Source organism: Emydura macquarii, unplaced genomic scaffold (genome assembly GCF_026122565.2).
Source record: "Emydura macquarii macquarii isolate MOO-44397 ecotype Brisbane River unplaced genomic scaffold, CSIRO-AGI_Emac_v2 contig_1253, whole genome shotgun sequence".
Taxonomy (NCBI): domain Eukaryota; kingdom Metazoa; phylum Chordata; order Testudines; family Chelidae; genus Emydura; species Emydura macquarii.
In genome coordinates, this window is record NW_027131390.1 from 82,439,764 (window position 1) to 82,457,735 (window position 17,972).

General features: G+C 41.1%; 1 protein-coding gene across 4 annotated transcripts in view; it reads right to left on the minus strand.

Moving 5' to 3' along the window:
- The window catches only part of TANC1 (tetratricopeptide repeat, ankyrin repeat and coiled-coil containing 1), a 210,061-nt gene that overhangs the window by 136,366 nt on the left and 55,723 nt on the right, over positions 1–17,972 (minus strand). For all 4 annotated transcript variants that reach the window (XM_067549415.1, XM_067549412.1, XM_067549416.1 and 1 more), the window contains exon 2: positions 9,781–9,854. In XM_067549415.1, coding sequence (XP_067405516.1) covers positions 9,781–9,841 — 61 coding nt within the window. In that variant the 5' untranslated portion in view covers positions 9,842–9,854. The remainder of the gene's footprint in view (positions 1–9,780; positions 9,855–17,972) is intronic.

Consider the following 17,972-nt stretch of genomic DNA (forward strand, 5'->3'; position numbering starts at 1 on the left):
TTAGGGATAGGGATCAGGTTCCCCATACCTTAGCTTCACCATATGGAGAGGGTGAATACAGACTCCTGCCACCAAGGAGTAAAGAGCTGCTAAGCCCAAGGACAGCAAAGAATTACAGAGATCAACTGATCCCCGAAGCAGGACTGGGGCCTGTTCTGTTCTTTTTTTTTTTTTTTTTAAAGAAAACAGAACACCTCGGGAAGGGCCCAAAGGCCTTAGGCAGGTATGATAAAAAGTTGAAGGATTGAATACTTTATCATTATTAATAATAAACAAAATAATAGTAAGAGTGAAATTCCAGGAGAGAGAGAGACGGTATGTTGAACTTCAGCATTGTGTCTGACCTAATCAGCCCTCAAGGGAAACTGAGGTGACAAACCCAGATGGAGAGGGTACAGCTCCCACATGATAAAATGTAAAATCATTACTTAGACTCTTGCATACAAAAACTAGTGTCTACACTTGCCTTTTTTCTATCCTTCAGACCAAAACAAAATATTTTCTATTCTCTTCAACAATCCTTTCAAATTTGGACTTTTAATTGAAGTACCAGCTGCATTTTTCAGATTGTGTATTTATTCAGGTCTTAGAGTACCATTACAATGAAAACACCCTCTAATGACTTCTGGACAAACACTTTTCAGAATGGTGTGTTTTATTTTGTTTTTGAGGAGTCCATATTGGCTGTATCATTAGCAAAAAAACAGTAAAAATTGGGAGGCTTAAATCAAAATGACTCCCCCTCCCCTCCAAAGAGCCTTTTGATATATCAATATTCACAAATGTAAAATGATGCCTGAAAAATCTGAACTACCTTGTTCCTGAATCTCTACTAGAGATAAGTATCAGGCTGTGATAAGACAAAGATGTTATATATAAGTAACTATGTGGAAAATGCTGCCTTTGTGTTTAGGTTTATATCTGTATTGGCTTCAATTTCCTCAATCTAATGATAACCCTGATCCTGCAACATTCTTACATATGAGTACTCCTACCCTCACCTAAGGAGTCCTGTGACTTCATTAAATTAGAGTTGGGAAAAACAATTTGGTGAACAGCTTATTTGCCAAAAACGCAGTTTCGGTCAACTTGTGTGGACCAAATTTGCTGAATAGTTGAGACAATGGAAAAATCAAAAAATGTTTTGGTAACACCGAAACAAACCTTTCTTTTCAACCTGATTCAAATATTTTTGTTGCAACTTTAGGCATTTTGACAAAACAAAGGACTAGATTCACAAGACCCATGGGGAGTGAAATGGGAGCAATGGCTTGTCTACCAGTATGCCAACTAAAGCAGTTTAGAAACGAATCCCCCACTAGTATGGATACTGAATTTTTTTTTTTTTTTTAATTATTCACACACAAAGTTGAAAGAACGTAACTAAATCAAAGGTATAGAGAATGTCTACACTATAGAGTCTATACTGGCATAGCTATGGCTATTTCTACACTATAGTGATGGAAGAGGTTTTTCTGTTGGTGTAGTAAATTCACCTCTCCAAGAGGTGGTAGCTAGTTCGACAGAAGAATTCTTCCATCAACCTAGCACTGTTTACACCGGGGCTTAAGTTAGCTTAGCTACATCTCTCAGAGATGTGAATTTTTCACATCCTGAGCAACATAGCTGGGTTGACTTAACTTTCTAACATAGACCAGCCCTATATCGGCATAGCGCCATACTATAGACACAGCCTATGCTGAAAGGGCTTTTTCTATCAGTGTAGGACCACCACCTCCCCGAACAAAGTTAGAAGAGGGCTTCCATCAACATTGCTGTCAAAATAGCTGCAGCTACAGGGGAGGTTATATCAGTCAGGTGTGTGGGTTTTTTTCATACCCCTGACAAACGTAGCTATGCCAATATAACTTTTCAGTGAAGACCAGGCCAAACCCCAGAGCAGAGATGAATTTTAAATCCTTGAAAAACGTGTTTCTTTCCCTCATCTCCTCTGCCCCCACTTGGTTTCTGAAGCTTCAAATACTTGAAAATGTAACTGAGTTTCATAACAAGTGATTCAAAGCTACCTGCCCATGAATATTTTAAAAAATGTAGCACAGCTAAATGTACCTATGTATTACCATCTCTAACCATCAACATTTGAGAATGAAAAGGATACCAAGAGATGGAAATTCCCACATCAGTCTGCCTCAAGTCAACGTCTGTTCTCAGAATTGCTATAGTCTTTTCTGTTTGCTTGTTTGTAACTTTAAAAAACCCCTATTCATTTTGAACTGAATTACAGTCAGTATTAAAGTTTGAGAACACTCATGCTGCTGCCTTTCCAATTCTGTAAAACTACAAGACTAGGTTTTTCATTCCTCATCATTGAAAAATAAATAAATAAAATACAAATGGGCTAATAATGGGCCTTATAAGCAAGCAAATTTTCCCCCTTTTTAGTTCTTCATAAGGAGAAAAAAAATGACTAGTTGTATTCTAAATATTTGACAGAATTAGACAGTGTCCTTTAGAACAAAACATGCAGAGCTATTAAATTGACTTTGGCAAGTGCGTGCTGTATGTAACACAAAAAAGAATGCACATGTTCATTCTTGAAAGCCAACATCCGCTTGAAACCTGCCCTAAGTATAAAGAAGTGAAGTGAGCTATACTAATACACTGTGCCAGCAGCAGCTAAACCCTGAACTCACTGTGTAAATTAAATACTTCCTAATGAAAGTTGTGGTCGCTGTAATCCTTCTTTCACTAGAAAAATGGGATCAAGGGAAAGAGTCTAGACTTTTATTAGCAGACTCTGCCCAATTGATGACTCCTATAACACTGGATTGATAAAATAGAGCTCTTGGATTTCTTGTAAAACCAGTTTTCAGGAGAGAAGTAGCATTGTATTCATTTGTAGAGATGAAATCTGCATTCTGCATGCACCAATCCAAACAGATGTGGTAAGGTATCAAAATAATATTATCTAACCCACTTAAAGGAGAAATGTGTCTCGAGCTTCAGCCTTTATCAGAGCCCGGTTGTGATGCTCTGCACCCCCATGTTCACCGTTATAGTATAATCCTGTATTGTTTAATGCAAGATATGTCAATATAAGATGTTTTGGAATGCTCATGACATACTGAGCATTATTGTTATAGTAATATGTTTGTTGCAATGTCATGTGTATGGTTACGAGGCTTCACTATGTAATATTCTCAAAAATGTGTCCTCATGGCTTAAAACATATACAGGCAAAACCCTCCAGGAACAGAGGGGCAGTTCACACCTCATCAAGGCTTGTATAGGACCAACCCAGCTCAGCTTTCCAGGAACAAAGAACTGGCCTAGGCATCAACAAAGAATCAATTGGATTCTCGAATGCGTCATCTCCCTTCCCTTGGCCAGCTTGGAACCACAATGGGGTAATGCACACTGACTCAGGAGATGGATGAAACCATACACTGTTTGTCACCTGACCTGGAAGGAGGGGGAATTGAGGAGGGGGGAGGAACATTTTTAAAAGGAGACATTTGCCATGCTCCCTCTTTTCCACCTCCATCTACAAGCAACTGAAGTGCTGACCAAAGGGGAGAGCCTGGATGAAGGGAAAGCAGGCAGCCTGTGGTGAGAATCACCTAACTTTTTAAGGTTGCTGAAAGTGTTAAGCTTAGTTTAGAATGAGTTTTGCTTTTGTTTTCTCTAGACTAAATCTGACTTGTTATCCTTTGACTTATAATCACTTAAAATCCTTCTGTAGTTAACAAATTTGTTTGTTTCTCCTAAATCAGTGTATTTGGTTTGAAGTGCGTTGAAGACTCTACTTGGAGTAACAAGTCTGGTGCATATCCATTTTTTTGTTAATGTAAGCTCATACAAGATGGAAGTTCCTAGGGTTGCATCTGGGACTGGGGGTATTCACTGGGGTCATTCTGTTGTATAATCCAAAGAGTGGCTGGCTAGAAGCACTCAATCACTTAGTTAGGAACAACTTGCTTTCCAGAGGCTGCGCGTGAACAGCCCAGGAGTGGGGGTTCTCTGAGCAGAGCAAAGCAAAGCAGGCTCCAGGAGTGGGGGATTGGGGTGACTCAACCATTCACCAGTCCAGATTGCAATAGGGGAACGTCACATTCCATTCCAGCCAAACATTTATTTAAAATATTGAGATGGAAATTGGCTTAAGGGCAGATGGAAAATCCACCAATCAGGACTTTACCACAGGAATCTGTAAGCCACTCTATTTAAACAAAGCCAGCTGTTGACTTTAAGCTAGCAACAGCACCACCACACACAGTTGACAGGATGTCTTTGGTCTTGCACTGGGATAATTTCTCTATATCTTTGATTCAGCTGTCAACTTTTTCTTCTATTCCAGAATGGCTCTCACCATTTTGTCACTTAGAAAGAGACCATGTTGGGGAATGTAGATCTCATATGATTTTAATGAAGATCACAAGAATTTTTTTAGTTTTGTGTGTGTGTGTGTGTGTGTGTGTGTGTGTGTGTGTGTGTGTGTGTGTGTGTGTGTGTGTGTGGGGAGGGGGAAAGGAAGGAAGGAAGTGATACAGCCTCTCTAGGATGGCTGTTTCCTACTGGGTCCCAGTCCTGCCTCTGGTTCTCAGTGGCCCATGCCTCTTTGCTGGGGCTCTTGCCTCTCCAGTGAATGGCTGGTAGGACTCCCACCCTCAACTCTGGACCCCAACACAGGGAACCTACAAGTAGCAGCCTCATACTGTGGCTTAGAAAAGCTGCTAGCTTCCCTGGGTTACTTTCCCATGCCTCTTGACTTAATGTCTGGACCTGCTCAGACAGAGGCCCTTCCTGGCCTCCTTGCCAGGGGAGGCTCTTGACCTCTGACAGCCCCACTGGGAGTAGTAGTGCCAAACCAAATGTCCAGTTCTATCTTCCCCTTCTGGCAGGGTCTTTTCCCTCAGGCCTCCATTGCCCTCTTCGGCTAGGGTTTTTCCCTCCCCCAGTCTTTGTACCTGCAAGGTTCTCTTCTGCCAGCATTCTGCTCCTTCTCCTAAACCCTCTTGGCTTCTGACAGCGTCTTGCCTGCTCACACACTCTCTGGTAGCTCACCTCACTCTCAACTCTAGCCACACTCTTTTTCTGGAGAGGAAGCTTTTAACAAGACCTGGGCGGGGCCTTGATTAGCTCCAGATGTGTTAATTAACCTAGAGTAACCCCTGCTCAGCTACCAGGGGAAAAGGGACTTGCTGAGCCTGGGGCTGATATATTGGCCTTCTAGCACTCTCTGGTAGCCATCTAGTCTGACCCTGTCACAACATATATTTTTGCACAAGATGATTTTTTTTAAGTAGCCTCTTTTGAGACCAAGAGAAACAGCTTTGTTCTTAAATCAGTACAGTTTTTTAAATCACTTAAGAAGGTGACTGGCAACACAACTTCATTATTCTAAAAACACCAAATTGAAGAGGTGAAGGCTTATATAATTTACTAAAGTAAAAAATGGTGTAGTCTGTATGCATGTGTATGTGTATGTGTGAGGGGGTGATTTATAAGATAGACAAATTAAAAAGTTTAGAATATTTAAATGTTATAGTTGGCCTATTTCCTTTGACACTCAGCCACTTCATGTGTTTTTTGACTTAAGACAGATAGAGGACCTGAAGAATCTCAAAGTTCACTACCTTCTTTCTTTAACCAACATCAAGTCTTACAAACACCACAAGCAAAAGTCGGCTCCTCTACTAGTAACAAGATATTACTTTAAAAGAAGAATACATACAAGAATGTAAGCAATACAAAACAGAACACATTTTTGAAAATTCTACTAGTTACTTAGGTCTGCCTGACCTTGTAAAAGAGAAGCCAGCTCAATTAGATGAGTGGATGTAAGGAATACATTACAATAAGCCTGTATTTAGTATATCACTAATAAAACACTGTACAAAAGACAAGGTAAAAACAATTCACCAGCTCTGAACATCTGTACTACACTAGTACAGAAGTTTTAAAGCCTTAAGAGCACCAACTGCCACAGCTCCTAGTAAGGGGGGAAAGGGGAGAAGGTAGGTACAATCTTCCTTTTGATTAATATTTAAGCAATGCCCCACTATGAAGTTTGTGATTTAATGACTTTTTTGAAGAGACGATGTAAAAGCATTCGCAGGAGCAATTGCATTACTCTGAGTGTTTTGACCCAATCACAATACAGGTTTATTTTAGAGACTTGATGGAGTTTAGAGCCTTACTAGAGTTTAATAGCTACAATCTCTGAAGATTCTGTCCTCACTGAGCCTGCTCCCCTCAGAGCTCCTACGTGTGACTGGACAGTGCATGTGCCATCTCCACCGAACAACTTAGCGTGCTTCCTTCAGATCAGAGCTACTGGAGTGAAGTGAAACTTTCCCTGTAATGGCTGCTCTGGGCTATAGAGGTGAGTTTGGACACTGAACTGAGAGCAGGGAGCCTGTCTCTCCTGTGATCTAAATGAACTCCCTGTTGGCACACAGACAGCATGGAGGAGGATGTCGTCAGAGTCAAATGCAAAGGGGACAAAAACAGGACCAAAGGCACTGCACGGGAGGGCTGGAGCAGATTAGGACAAGAAGCCTGGGTGGGGGAAGAGCAAACACTGGGATTGGAGGGTGGCAAGAAAACTATCTCTGGGCGCCAAGGAGCTAAAGAGGGAGCTGGGGGGCTGGGAGGGGGACATGGAGAGCGGATGAGGAGCAAGGTGGGCCAGGAAGGGGAAACAGATCTGACAAGGAGAAAGGCTGTATAGGGGATAACTCAGACTTACTGGTAAAACAGACTGGCGCAAGGAGCCAGGGGAGGCAAGGACACAGACTAGATGACAAGCCCAGGAAGGGACAAAGGAACTGGGAACTAATGGGGATGAGGAACTTGAGTGTGGAAACATGTGACTGGAGACCATGCAGGGAAAAAGAAACACAATAGGGGAAGAAGGAGGGAACTTGGACTAGATGGGCAAGGAGACTGGGAGCAGGGATGGGGAGGAATCAGAATTGGGAGAGATTGGTCCTGGGATAGGGAGTCTGGAGGGATGGACTTACTAAGCAAGGAGAGTGGAATCAGAAGCTTGGGGAATAGATAAAAGACTGGGACAAGAAGCAAATGGTGGGAAAGAATACTGTGAGAGGTTGAAGGGGACATGGAAGAAAGGGTCAAGCTTGTGGGGAAATGAATGGAAAAGCTGTACCCAGAAGAGCACATTCACCTTCAGAGTCCAGAACAGAACTCAAGATCCCCAAGTTTCATAGCTCCTCTGCTATTAACAAATATCTTTGAAACCCACTGGCATAGCATCCCATCTCCCTCTAATGTTGGTCCAAAGAGGGTAACAACCTTCTCCTGCTACTCCATTAGCTAAAAATTCCAGCCCTTCTGATGACCTGTATCATATTATGCCACATGATAGAATTTCATTTTTTTCCAATTTTCTTTACAAAAAGCTAGGAAAACAAACACAAAAAGCTATATTAACAGAAAAGGTTGCAAAGTCAAGCGTTCAAAAGTTAGGAAATGCCAGAATTAAGGTTGTCCGTGCAACTTTAATATGGTCCCCTTGTATATATGCATTATGATAATCTAATTATATGATCACATACTACTTTTTTAACAGAACCCCTTCCTCACTGAGTGTGCAGGACGGACGGTGCTTGTTTACTGTGCAATTACTTAATATTTTATTCTTGTTCAATGTGTGACCCCGTACCTTATTTATTGGACACTCTGCTACTTATGGGCTTTCCTTATGGGCTTTCTATGGCATTCATTGCTAAAGTATCTGAGTGCTTCACAAACACTAATGAATTTATTTTCAAAACACCCCTGTAAGATGAAGGGATAATATCCTTATTTTACTGTAGTGAACTGAGGCACAGAGAGATTATGGTCCAAAGGACAGTATCCAGTAATTTTGGGCACCAAAATTTGAGACACCTGGGATGTAATTTTTCCAGAATACTTAGCATTATATAACAATTTGAACATATAAAACACATTTCCCATTAACGTCAGTTGCAGTCATGAGCACTGAGCACTTCTGCAAATCAGAAGTCAGGCACCTAGAAAATGAGGATCACACAATTAGTCACCACCTGAAAATTTTAAGCAACTTGTCCAGCATCACATTGGAACTTTGTGGCAGAGACAACGGTAGGTCCATTCCTCATTCAACTGTTTTAAACCATGAAACCATTATTTCTTTTCCTGCAATCCTCTGCCTCATTCACTACACACCTTCCAACTTCTACAACAAATGAAGCATGGATGCTGCAGACAACAGCCATCTTCAGTACACAACCCTGATTCACCCCCTGAGCAGGTCCGTCCTGCCCACTATCTGAGGCAGTGGTCCCTGTGTGTAGTACACGATCATGTAATTAAAGTCTGTATCATGATGATGCATATGCACAAGGGGAACAAACTATGGTTGCACAGACACCTTAATTCTGGCACTTTCTAATTTCTGAGTGCTTGACTTTGCAACCTTAATGTTATTTTAACACAGTGGTTTTTTCATTTGTTTGACAGACATGTAGTAAGGGGCCTATGGCAGTGGTTCTCAACCTTTGCAGACTATTGTACCCCTTTCAATAGTCTGATTTGTCGTGTACCCCAAGTTTCACCTAATTAAAATTATTTGCTTACAAGATCAGACCTAAAAATACAAAAGTGTCAGAGCACTCTTATTGAAAAATTGCTTACTTTTTCATTTTTACTATATAATTATAAAATAAATCGATTGGAATATAAATATTGTATTTACATTCAGCATATAAAATATAGAGCAGTATAAACAAGTCATTGCCTATGACATTTTAGTTTGTACTAACTTCACTAGTGTTTTTTATGTAGCCTATTGTAAATCTATGCAAATATCTAGATTAGTTTATGTACCCCTGGAAGACCATTGTGTACCCTGAGTTGAGAAACACTGGGCTATGGTATTTGGAAGCATGTAATATGCTTTTTCAGGCAGCCTGAAGTCTGCCTGCTTATCCCCATCATTTGTAAAAGGACAAAGGTTGTGCCCTTTTCTTCTTCTTCTTGAGTCCTGAAAGCAGCCAGAATTGTTTGTTTTGGGCGTTTTTGCTGTTTTGTATTTTTTTTTTAAATGAAACTTAGGCCTTGTCTACACAGGACACTTAGGAAAGTTAAAGCAAATCAATTAAAATGTGAAGTCAATGAGCATAATTATATTCTCCAAAGGATAAAATACAGTGAATTAAAGCCACTTTATTTCTGAACATGAGCATCCACAAGGGGTTTAACATGCTTCAATTTACACACAAAGACACACACCTTTAGTTAATTCACAGTAACTTTCTAGAATGTCCCCATGTACATACACATGGGCTTCGAAATGTAGGTCTTGCCTACCCTATTTTTCCTAAAAGATACTATAAACAACTAGTGGGTTTATGGCATCAGCCACAATTTACAAAACACAAAATAAAGCATTTTTTTATGGATCTTAGACAATACTGTATCAAAGTACACATTTGGGACATAACATCTCAAACAATACTTAGTTACTTAGAGCAAAATTTAGAACCTGATATGTGAAAAAAAATCCTATATGCATATTGTAACTTACAGAATTGGTCTGTAAAGCACAGGTATTTATCAATCATTTTTATCTGAAAGAATCCAAGTAATTTATCATTAATATGTCTTGACTCTTAAAATAATTAAACTCTACTATTTAAATATACCTGAAAAGAGTTGTAATTTCCTTAAGAAAATTGTTAAAATTAAATTTTTCCACTTCAAAAAACGTTAACTGCTCAATTCATGAGTTATGACTAGATCTACAGTACAGCAATATTTCAGTGTTCATACCTGATTCTTTCTTGCTCCCCTTTCCACCTTCTCGACTCTTTTTTAATACTGCCTTTAACATTTTAACACTGATCCTGAAGGAAGAAAGAAAAACAAAAAACTTTAAATACAACTTTAATAATGAATGTTCACCTAAGAAGAAAAATGCGGAGAAGAGCAAGATAAAACTAACACGAAGGTATTCATTTGAAACATGTTGATGGTTTACATTAGTTTTCTATAACAAAGTTACATTGGTCATGCCAAATATTGAAGCTACAAGGAATGTTTTAATACTTGAAGTAATTAGGGGTTCACTATCTTGTTATAAAGAAAAAACAACATACAGCATTCTCCACATTCCACATATAATTAAGGTTATGAGGCTAAACCTGAATAAGTTACTGTAAGACACTCTGGCAAAAGTATGTCTGCTCCTGATTAGAGTTCATCAAGGAGGAAGAAAATAAATTTAAACAAAACAATAACTACTTGAGGTTGAGTGAAGGTGGCAAAAAAATAACATTGTTCACAGTAGAACTTATCAGCACCTTCAAATGCAAATATAAAGAGAAAGTACTATTGAACTTCTATATATAGAGCAAATATTTTTACCCATACTCAAAAATAACTTAATCCCCCACAACTCATGTCACTAAGAAGCCAATTTATTTCAAATAAATTTATTCAATTTATTTATTTTTGCATTGTTTTGCCCCACAACCCCTAATCATCACTTCTTTGAAGAAATTTTGCATTTAAATAAAAAAAAACCCAAAAAACTCCTTTTCCAATTTCTGTTCCTTATCTCCCATTCCCCAGTCTAAAAACCCTAATTTTCTGTATCATCAACTTCTGCAGCAGCTAACTAATTTCAGAAAGTTACAGACTACAGAAAGAGAAGAAACATCTGGAACAGAAACTTCTAAACAAGCGTTCTAGTTTTCATGTAAATGTCTTTAGTAATAGGAAAAAATAAAAGAAACAGCACAAAAGTATTATCCAAAAGCAGAATGGTCCCTAAACATAACTTTTTCATTAAACTTAGAATCATAGAATCAGAGTTGGAAGGGACCTCAGGAGGTCATCTAGTCCAACCCCCTGCTCAGAGCAGGGCTAACCTCAGTTAAATAATCCCAGCGAGGGTTTTGTCAAGCCGCAGTTTAAAAACCTCTAAAGATGGAGATTCCACCACCTCCCTAGGTAACCCATTCCAGTGCTTCACCACCCTACTAGTGAAAAACTTTTTCCTAATATCCAACCCCCCTGCAACTTGAGACCGTTGCTCCTTGTTCTGTCATCTGCCACCATTGAGAACAGCCTAGCTCCATCCTCCCTGGAACCTCCCTTCAGGTAGTTGAAGGCTGCTATCAAATCCCCCCTCATTCTTCTCTTCTGCAGGCTAAACAAGCCTAGTTCCCCCAGCCTCTCCTCATACGTCTTGTGCTCCAGCCCCCTAATCATTTTTGTTGCCCTCCACTGGACTCTCTCCAACTTCTCCACATTCTTTTTGTAGTGGGGGGCCCAAACGTGGCCTCACCAATGCCGAATAGAGGGGAATAATCACTTCCCTCAATCTGCTGGCAATGCTCCTACTAATGCAGCCCAATATGCTATTAGCCTTCTTGGCAACCAGGGCGCACTGCTGGCTCACATCCAGCTTTTTATCCACTGTAATCCCTAGGTCCTTTTCCTCAACCTCATTTTAGCTTAAGGATCTTCTATTGGAAAAATGCAGTTCTACAGGTTTTGTTTTTTTCTTTGTCTTTTCTTTTAAGCAAACAAGTATACAGCATGCAGAAACAAACTAAAGTAATTATCAACAGTATTAATGTAATACTGTACCTGACAGAATTATACAAAATCCATATGGAATAAACAGAAAAAGCAATATTAATCAGTCTTCTATCTGCAAAGTTAACTTTCTAAACAATTTATAGTTTATTTATACACTTTTATAAAGTACTATAAAAAAACAGTCACCACAGCAGTTAGGATTCCATGAATACCTCTAGAGCACAAGTTTCATACAAATTAGAAGCATTCCGGAGCACAATCTAAATTTTGCAGAAGTACTTATTTCAGCACAAAGGAGGTGAAGACATGCACACAAATAGGTCAATTTTTGCATCATGGTCAGTTCTTAAATAATAAGAAAAGATGTTATGGAAAAAAACCTCCTCTTTTAGAATCTTTAGAAAAGATAATCTAAACGAAAGTTGCACTGATAAATAAGAATACTCAGCAATGCATGTCACAAGCATATCATCAAACATGATCTGCAATGCCTCTCCACTTAAGTCTCTACAAAACATCTGAGTGAAAGAAATTATGTAGTCTCTTCAGATTGTCTGAAAAGAAAAGATTTGTGATGGGGTGTCTATCCCACATTGACCCTGCAGCAGGGTTTAAATGCGGGTAGATGGGCCAATTAACCATAAGGCCAGCTAACTAAGGAAGCTCAGCTGTGCAGGAATAGGTGGGGCCTATAAAGCCCAGGAGCTGAAGGCAGAAGAGGGCTGCTGGGAAAAGGCAGATACTTTCAAAAGGGGAGTGGGTAGAGATCGCAGACTGCAATCACTCCCAGGGAAGCGAGAGGAGATGCAACCCTTCCTTTCCTTACCCCCCCCAGAAGGGAGAAAATACGGAAAGTTACATGGCCAGAGAACCTGCAGGAAGGGTTGCAGGCAGCCCACAGAGATGGAAGACAGTGTACAAACCCCAGAAGAGGATGTCACCTGAAAGAGCTAATCCCCAGAACGAGCAGGGGAAGGTGCCTAAGCACTGAGTGGTGCATCCCATGACAAGAGTACTTAACTGTGGTTTTTTTGAGATGTGATGCAGAGGTGTATTCCACGTAGACGTGTGCACGCAGCACACAGGAACCAGCAAATTTTGCCTAGCAGTACCCTTTGAGGAGCAGGGCTTATGCCGCATGGCCATAGCCCCTGCCCCTGGCTATATAAGGCAAAACTCTTCCTCTCAATTCCATCACACTGATTGCCCAGAGACTAAACTGCAATGCAGAGGGGATGAAGGGTGAGTCCAGGAATATATGTCTGCATCACATTTCAAAGAACCATAGTTACAGAAAGTAACCGTTTCTTCTTCTTCCAGTAGATGCAGAGGTGGCACACAAGCAGCTCGGAGTCTATCCAACATTGAGACTTCACTTTAAAATGCCATTGAGGAAGCTTCCACTCTTGCAGAATGGGAACGTCCCACTGAGGGGAACGTAGCCACAGCTGTTCCGTATGCAGTTTTGATGCAGGAAGTAATCCACTTAGAAACCGTCTGTGAGGAGACTGCCTGTCCCTTCATACGGTCTACATACCACATAAACAGATGAGTCAAAGCCCAAAAGGGTTTAGTCCTGGGTCAGGTAGAAGGCCAGACAATGCAGGCAGAAGGCAATGTCTGATGTCTAGTGTATGAAAGTGCTGCTCCTCCGAGGATGAATGCAGCTTAGGAAAAAAACACAGGCAAATATACCACCTGGTTCAAATGAAACAAAGACCACTTTAAATAAAATTTTAGATGCAGCAGCAATGTCACTTTGTTTTTAAAGAATTGCCTATAAAAAGGTTCTACCACCAAAGCCTGCAACTCTCACTTTCCTTGCATATGTTATTGCCCCAATGAACGCAGTTTTTTGACACAAGAGAGGAAAGGGACAGAATTCCAGAGGCTCGAACAGAGCCTGAAGACTGCCAAGATGGTGTGATAGTTCCCGCACTGGCAGACAGAGGTAAAGAACTTCTCAAGACTCTTGCTGCCATAGCATTGGAAAATACCGATCTTCCATGAACGGGTGTATGAAAGGCTGAGATCACCACTAGACGTTCCCTCAACAAGCTAAATGTAAGGCCTGAAGAGTGAAGATGCAGCAAATATTCCAAGATGTCCTGGATACAAGCCAGCATTGGCTGAACTCCATAGGCCAGCAGACACATCAAAAACTGCTTCCATTTTGCAAAATAGGTCAGTCAGGTAGAGGGTGTCCTACTAGTAAGCACAATCTGTCAAAGAGCCACCAAATATTACTCTTCCTCCTCATTCACGGAGCAGTCATGCCATGAGATGCTGGAAACTGAGCGTGGGATGCAGTGTGTGTCTGTGATTCTGTGTGAGCAAGTTAGGACGAAGAGGAATGAATATGGGAGAATGAACTGAATGTGCAACACTGCCTCGGCCACGATGGGACAATGAGAATGAGCTTGGCCTGATCTATCTTCAGCTTGAGGATGACCTGGTGAAACAATCAGGACTGGAGGAAAAGCATATAGGTCGAAGGTGTTGGTCAGGAAGCCCAGACTGAGGTCTCCTCAAGAGCAGAACAGACATTTCCTGTTGCCCCTTGTAGCAAACAGGTCAATCATCAGGATGCTTCAAACTGCGAAGATGACTCTCAGAACACTGGGCTTCAGGGACCATTCATGACTCAGGGAAAAATTCCTGCTCAGATGGTCCACAAGATGATGCTGGACTCCAGGCAAGTGACTTGCTATCAAGGTGATACTCTTCCATGCAGAACTACCATAGCCTGAATGCCTCTTGGCAGAGCACCCTGGAGTGTTCCCCCTTGCCTGTTCACACAGTACATTGTGGTGTTATTGTCAGTAAGTATATGAATCATAGAACTCCTACTGCAGTTGAGAAAAGCATGACAGGTATCGTAGATGGCCTGTAGGTACAGCATATTGATATGCAGTGAGGCTTCCTACCCCAATCACAGACTCAACCTTCAGCGACCCCAGATGGCCTGTAGGTCCAGCATATTGATATGCAGTGAGGCTTCCTGCCCCGATCACAGACTCAACCGTCAGTGACCCCAGATGTGCTCCCCAACCTATCAAGGAGGTGTAGGTGACAACAATCTTGGTTGGTAAGAGCCAGATGAAGGAAACACCTTGACATGTGTTCCCATGTTCCCCTGAATCATCCACCAGTTCAAGGAGTCCAGAGTCAGAGGAGAAAGGCAGACCAACCTTTCCAAGGGATGAAAGACTGGAAAATAAAAACTGTCCAGATTTGAAGAGGACCAAGGCGCAACCTGGCAAACTGAACCACCTGCATGTATGCAGGCATGTGACCCAAGAATCTCAGGCACATCTGAACTGTCGTGGAAGGTTGAGACTGCAGACCGAGACAAGTACAGCCAATCATCTGAAAATGGTCAGCAAAAATTATTTCGAACTCAGAGTCTATTCGGGCCCCAAAGAACTCAAATTATCTGAGTGGGGACCAATGTTGAGTTCCCAGTGTTCAGGATGAAGTCCAGATGGTCAAGTAAGCACAGTGTAATGCAACATGAGAACAAACTTCTTTTTTGAATCCACGCCTTAGCAGACAAGTCTGTGCCAGCATCACCCTCATAAATACTGGACACAAAGGACACTCCAGGGCCACAGCCTGAGTTGATGGCACGGAGCCTCTTGCATTCCTACATGACATCAGGAGCGTTTGGAAGGACCTGCTCCATCTCACATGCCAGCAGCAGCTATACTCTTCCTGAAGGAAGAATAAGTCTCCACAAAGACTGGAGTGGTCCCAATTGGTCTTATGAGACTTTCTTCGGTGCACTTAAAGGAGAGCAATATCTGTGCCTCTACGGTGTGTGAGCTGGCACCATGTACCAAGATCCAGGGGAACCTCCAATCCGACGTAGGTCTTGGTACTGAAGCAGGCCTCATGACTTGCTTGAGCAAGTGCTGCTTCAGGAGAAGATATCTAGCCATCTGAGTCCATTTTGTGAATGATTCACAAATCGAACACTGCTCTTTAATGTGGGCCTTGCCTAGCAGAGCAAACACCTTGTGTGAAAGCCATTGTTGGGGTTCGGGGCCCACCTCCACCCCCACAACAGACAAAGCTTGAATCCTGGTGAGGACAGCACTAGAAAAAAACACTTAACTAAGCTAACTAATACTAATACTAGTACTAACTATATACAACTAGAACAACAAAGTCCACGGATTCTGAAGAACTGTGAGGTTAAGAATCACACAGAGCTCCGACTCCAACCAGAGGTGATAAGAAGGAGGTCAGAGCAGCACCATCTCATAAAGCCAGGAAAGGGGGTATGGCCCGAGGCATAAGCACTGCCCCTCCATGGGTACTGCTAGACAAAATTCCCCAGTTCCAATGCACTGGACATGAACACTGAGTAGATGCACCATGTATTCCACTCAGAAGAACCTCACTGTCCTTTTACAAGTCTAACATAAATAAATTGATGGAGCACTGGGTTTTTGTGTATTTCCTTCAGTCAACTGGACTCAGCGGAAAGTCAAGTGGTAGAGAGAGAAAAGGAGAGAAGACCACATAATAACCAGAATGGATTTAAAACATTTTAGAAAGAAGTCTAGAACTTTCTGAAAACTAACAATGTTGCTGCTATATCACGATTTGGATGTCAATATGGGAAGCAGTGAAAAGCTGCTATAAAATTATATAGAAAGTTTGATATCATTTGTTTTAAACAGACAGATAGACTGACTCCTCTTTATCCTCAACATATCCTATACATGTGTGTAGAGAAGCCCAGATTGGGAGAAATAGGTCTATAACATTCTCTCACATGACCAAGAAACAATTTTGTTTAAAGAAAACAAACAAACAAACAAACAAACCAACCAACCAGAAGTGTTATATTCTTCCCAGACTTGATCCCTACAGTTATAGGTAAGAAATGTTAATATGGTCAAAAAACTAGTCCCCAGATTAAAATTATGTGCCTGTATCAATTCTATATCTAGCTAAACTGAAGGCAATCCTACAACACAGAAGCTTTTTCTGGGAAATGGAGGTAGAACACAGACCACTGGGGGAAAAAAATTACAAGATTAAAATGGAAGACTCAAACTTAACTGCCACCCTCCTGTGTGGTCCTTTTACGCTTTGTACTTAAGCAGACCCTACAGGAGACAGTGCTAGGAAACAAACACACAAAAACATGCCTGACTCCAGGCACCACATAGTGCTGCAGCAGTAGCAATTCCATTCTCCACCCACGACCTTTTCCCCTGTTGGTTGCCTCTAGCTGTACAACAGAGCAGAAGAGAAGAGGATCTTCTCTGCAGAGGCCTTAGAAATTAGTGGTAGTAGCAGCAGCTCCTCACAGACCCAGACTTCAGGACAATTAGGGCAAATCTACACTACTACTTAAGTCGATCTAACTTGCGTCGTTCAGGGGTGTGAAAACAAGTTACAGCAACCTAAGTGCTGTCCACACTGGTGCTATGTCGGAGGGAGATGCTCTCCTGCTGACATACTCCACTTCTGCAAGAGGCAGAAACTAATTATGCATATAGTGTCTTCACTAGACGTAGTGCAGCTGCACCCCTGTAGTACTTCTAGTGTAGAGCTGCCCTTATTACTACCAGGGGGAAGTATGAAAGTGGAAGTATGAATAAGGAAGCATGAGACTGGGGGAGGGGAATAGTGTAGAGGTGAGACACCTGCCCCCTTACCTCCAGGAAACATGGAATGGGTGCAATGTTCAAAAACAAATAGCAATCATCAAATCAAGCATGTAAGAGCAGAGGAGAAAGAAGAACCATACCTTTGCATTAAATATGTCAAAGAACTACTTAGATTTGGAACTATAAACCCACTATCATAAAAAGTTCACCTCATGGTATATACAACAACCTACCTACATTAGATTCAATATACTAGATAATTTGTATTTTCTCACCTCTGAAGAGAATACATTACTACCACCACAAAATGAACATAGTAAGGAGTTCATTTTAAGTGAGCCAATAAGGACACTTCCTAAACATAGAAGTTATTCAACAGATTGTGAGATCAGTGTCGACAAATTAGTAACTTGGGGATGTATCTTAGGCTTTGTCAAGGGAAAATGGCATTTTAAAAAGGATAAATGTGTTAGCCAACATGTTTTAATTACATGGTATTTAAAAATGTGTTAGCACCTAATGCTGATAGTGTAACACCTGTGGTATAACCGAATTTCCATTTGTTCAGTTGTATGTTTTAAAAACCTAGGAAATTATGTGCAAATATGTGAGAAAATGTAAAACTGTAAAGTCAAGCAGAAAAAAAAGTTTGGAAATGACAAGTTTAAGGCCCCTCTTGTCTGTATGCATTACAGTTCAGTCTTTCATTACATAATATTTGTTCACTCAAAGCACAGTGATGTACAGGTAGAGAAAGGATGTTCTCTTGTGTTTTAGGGCTTGTTTACA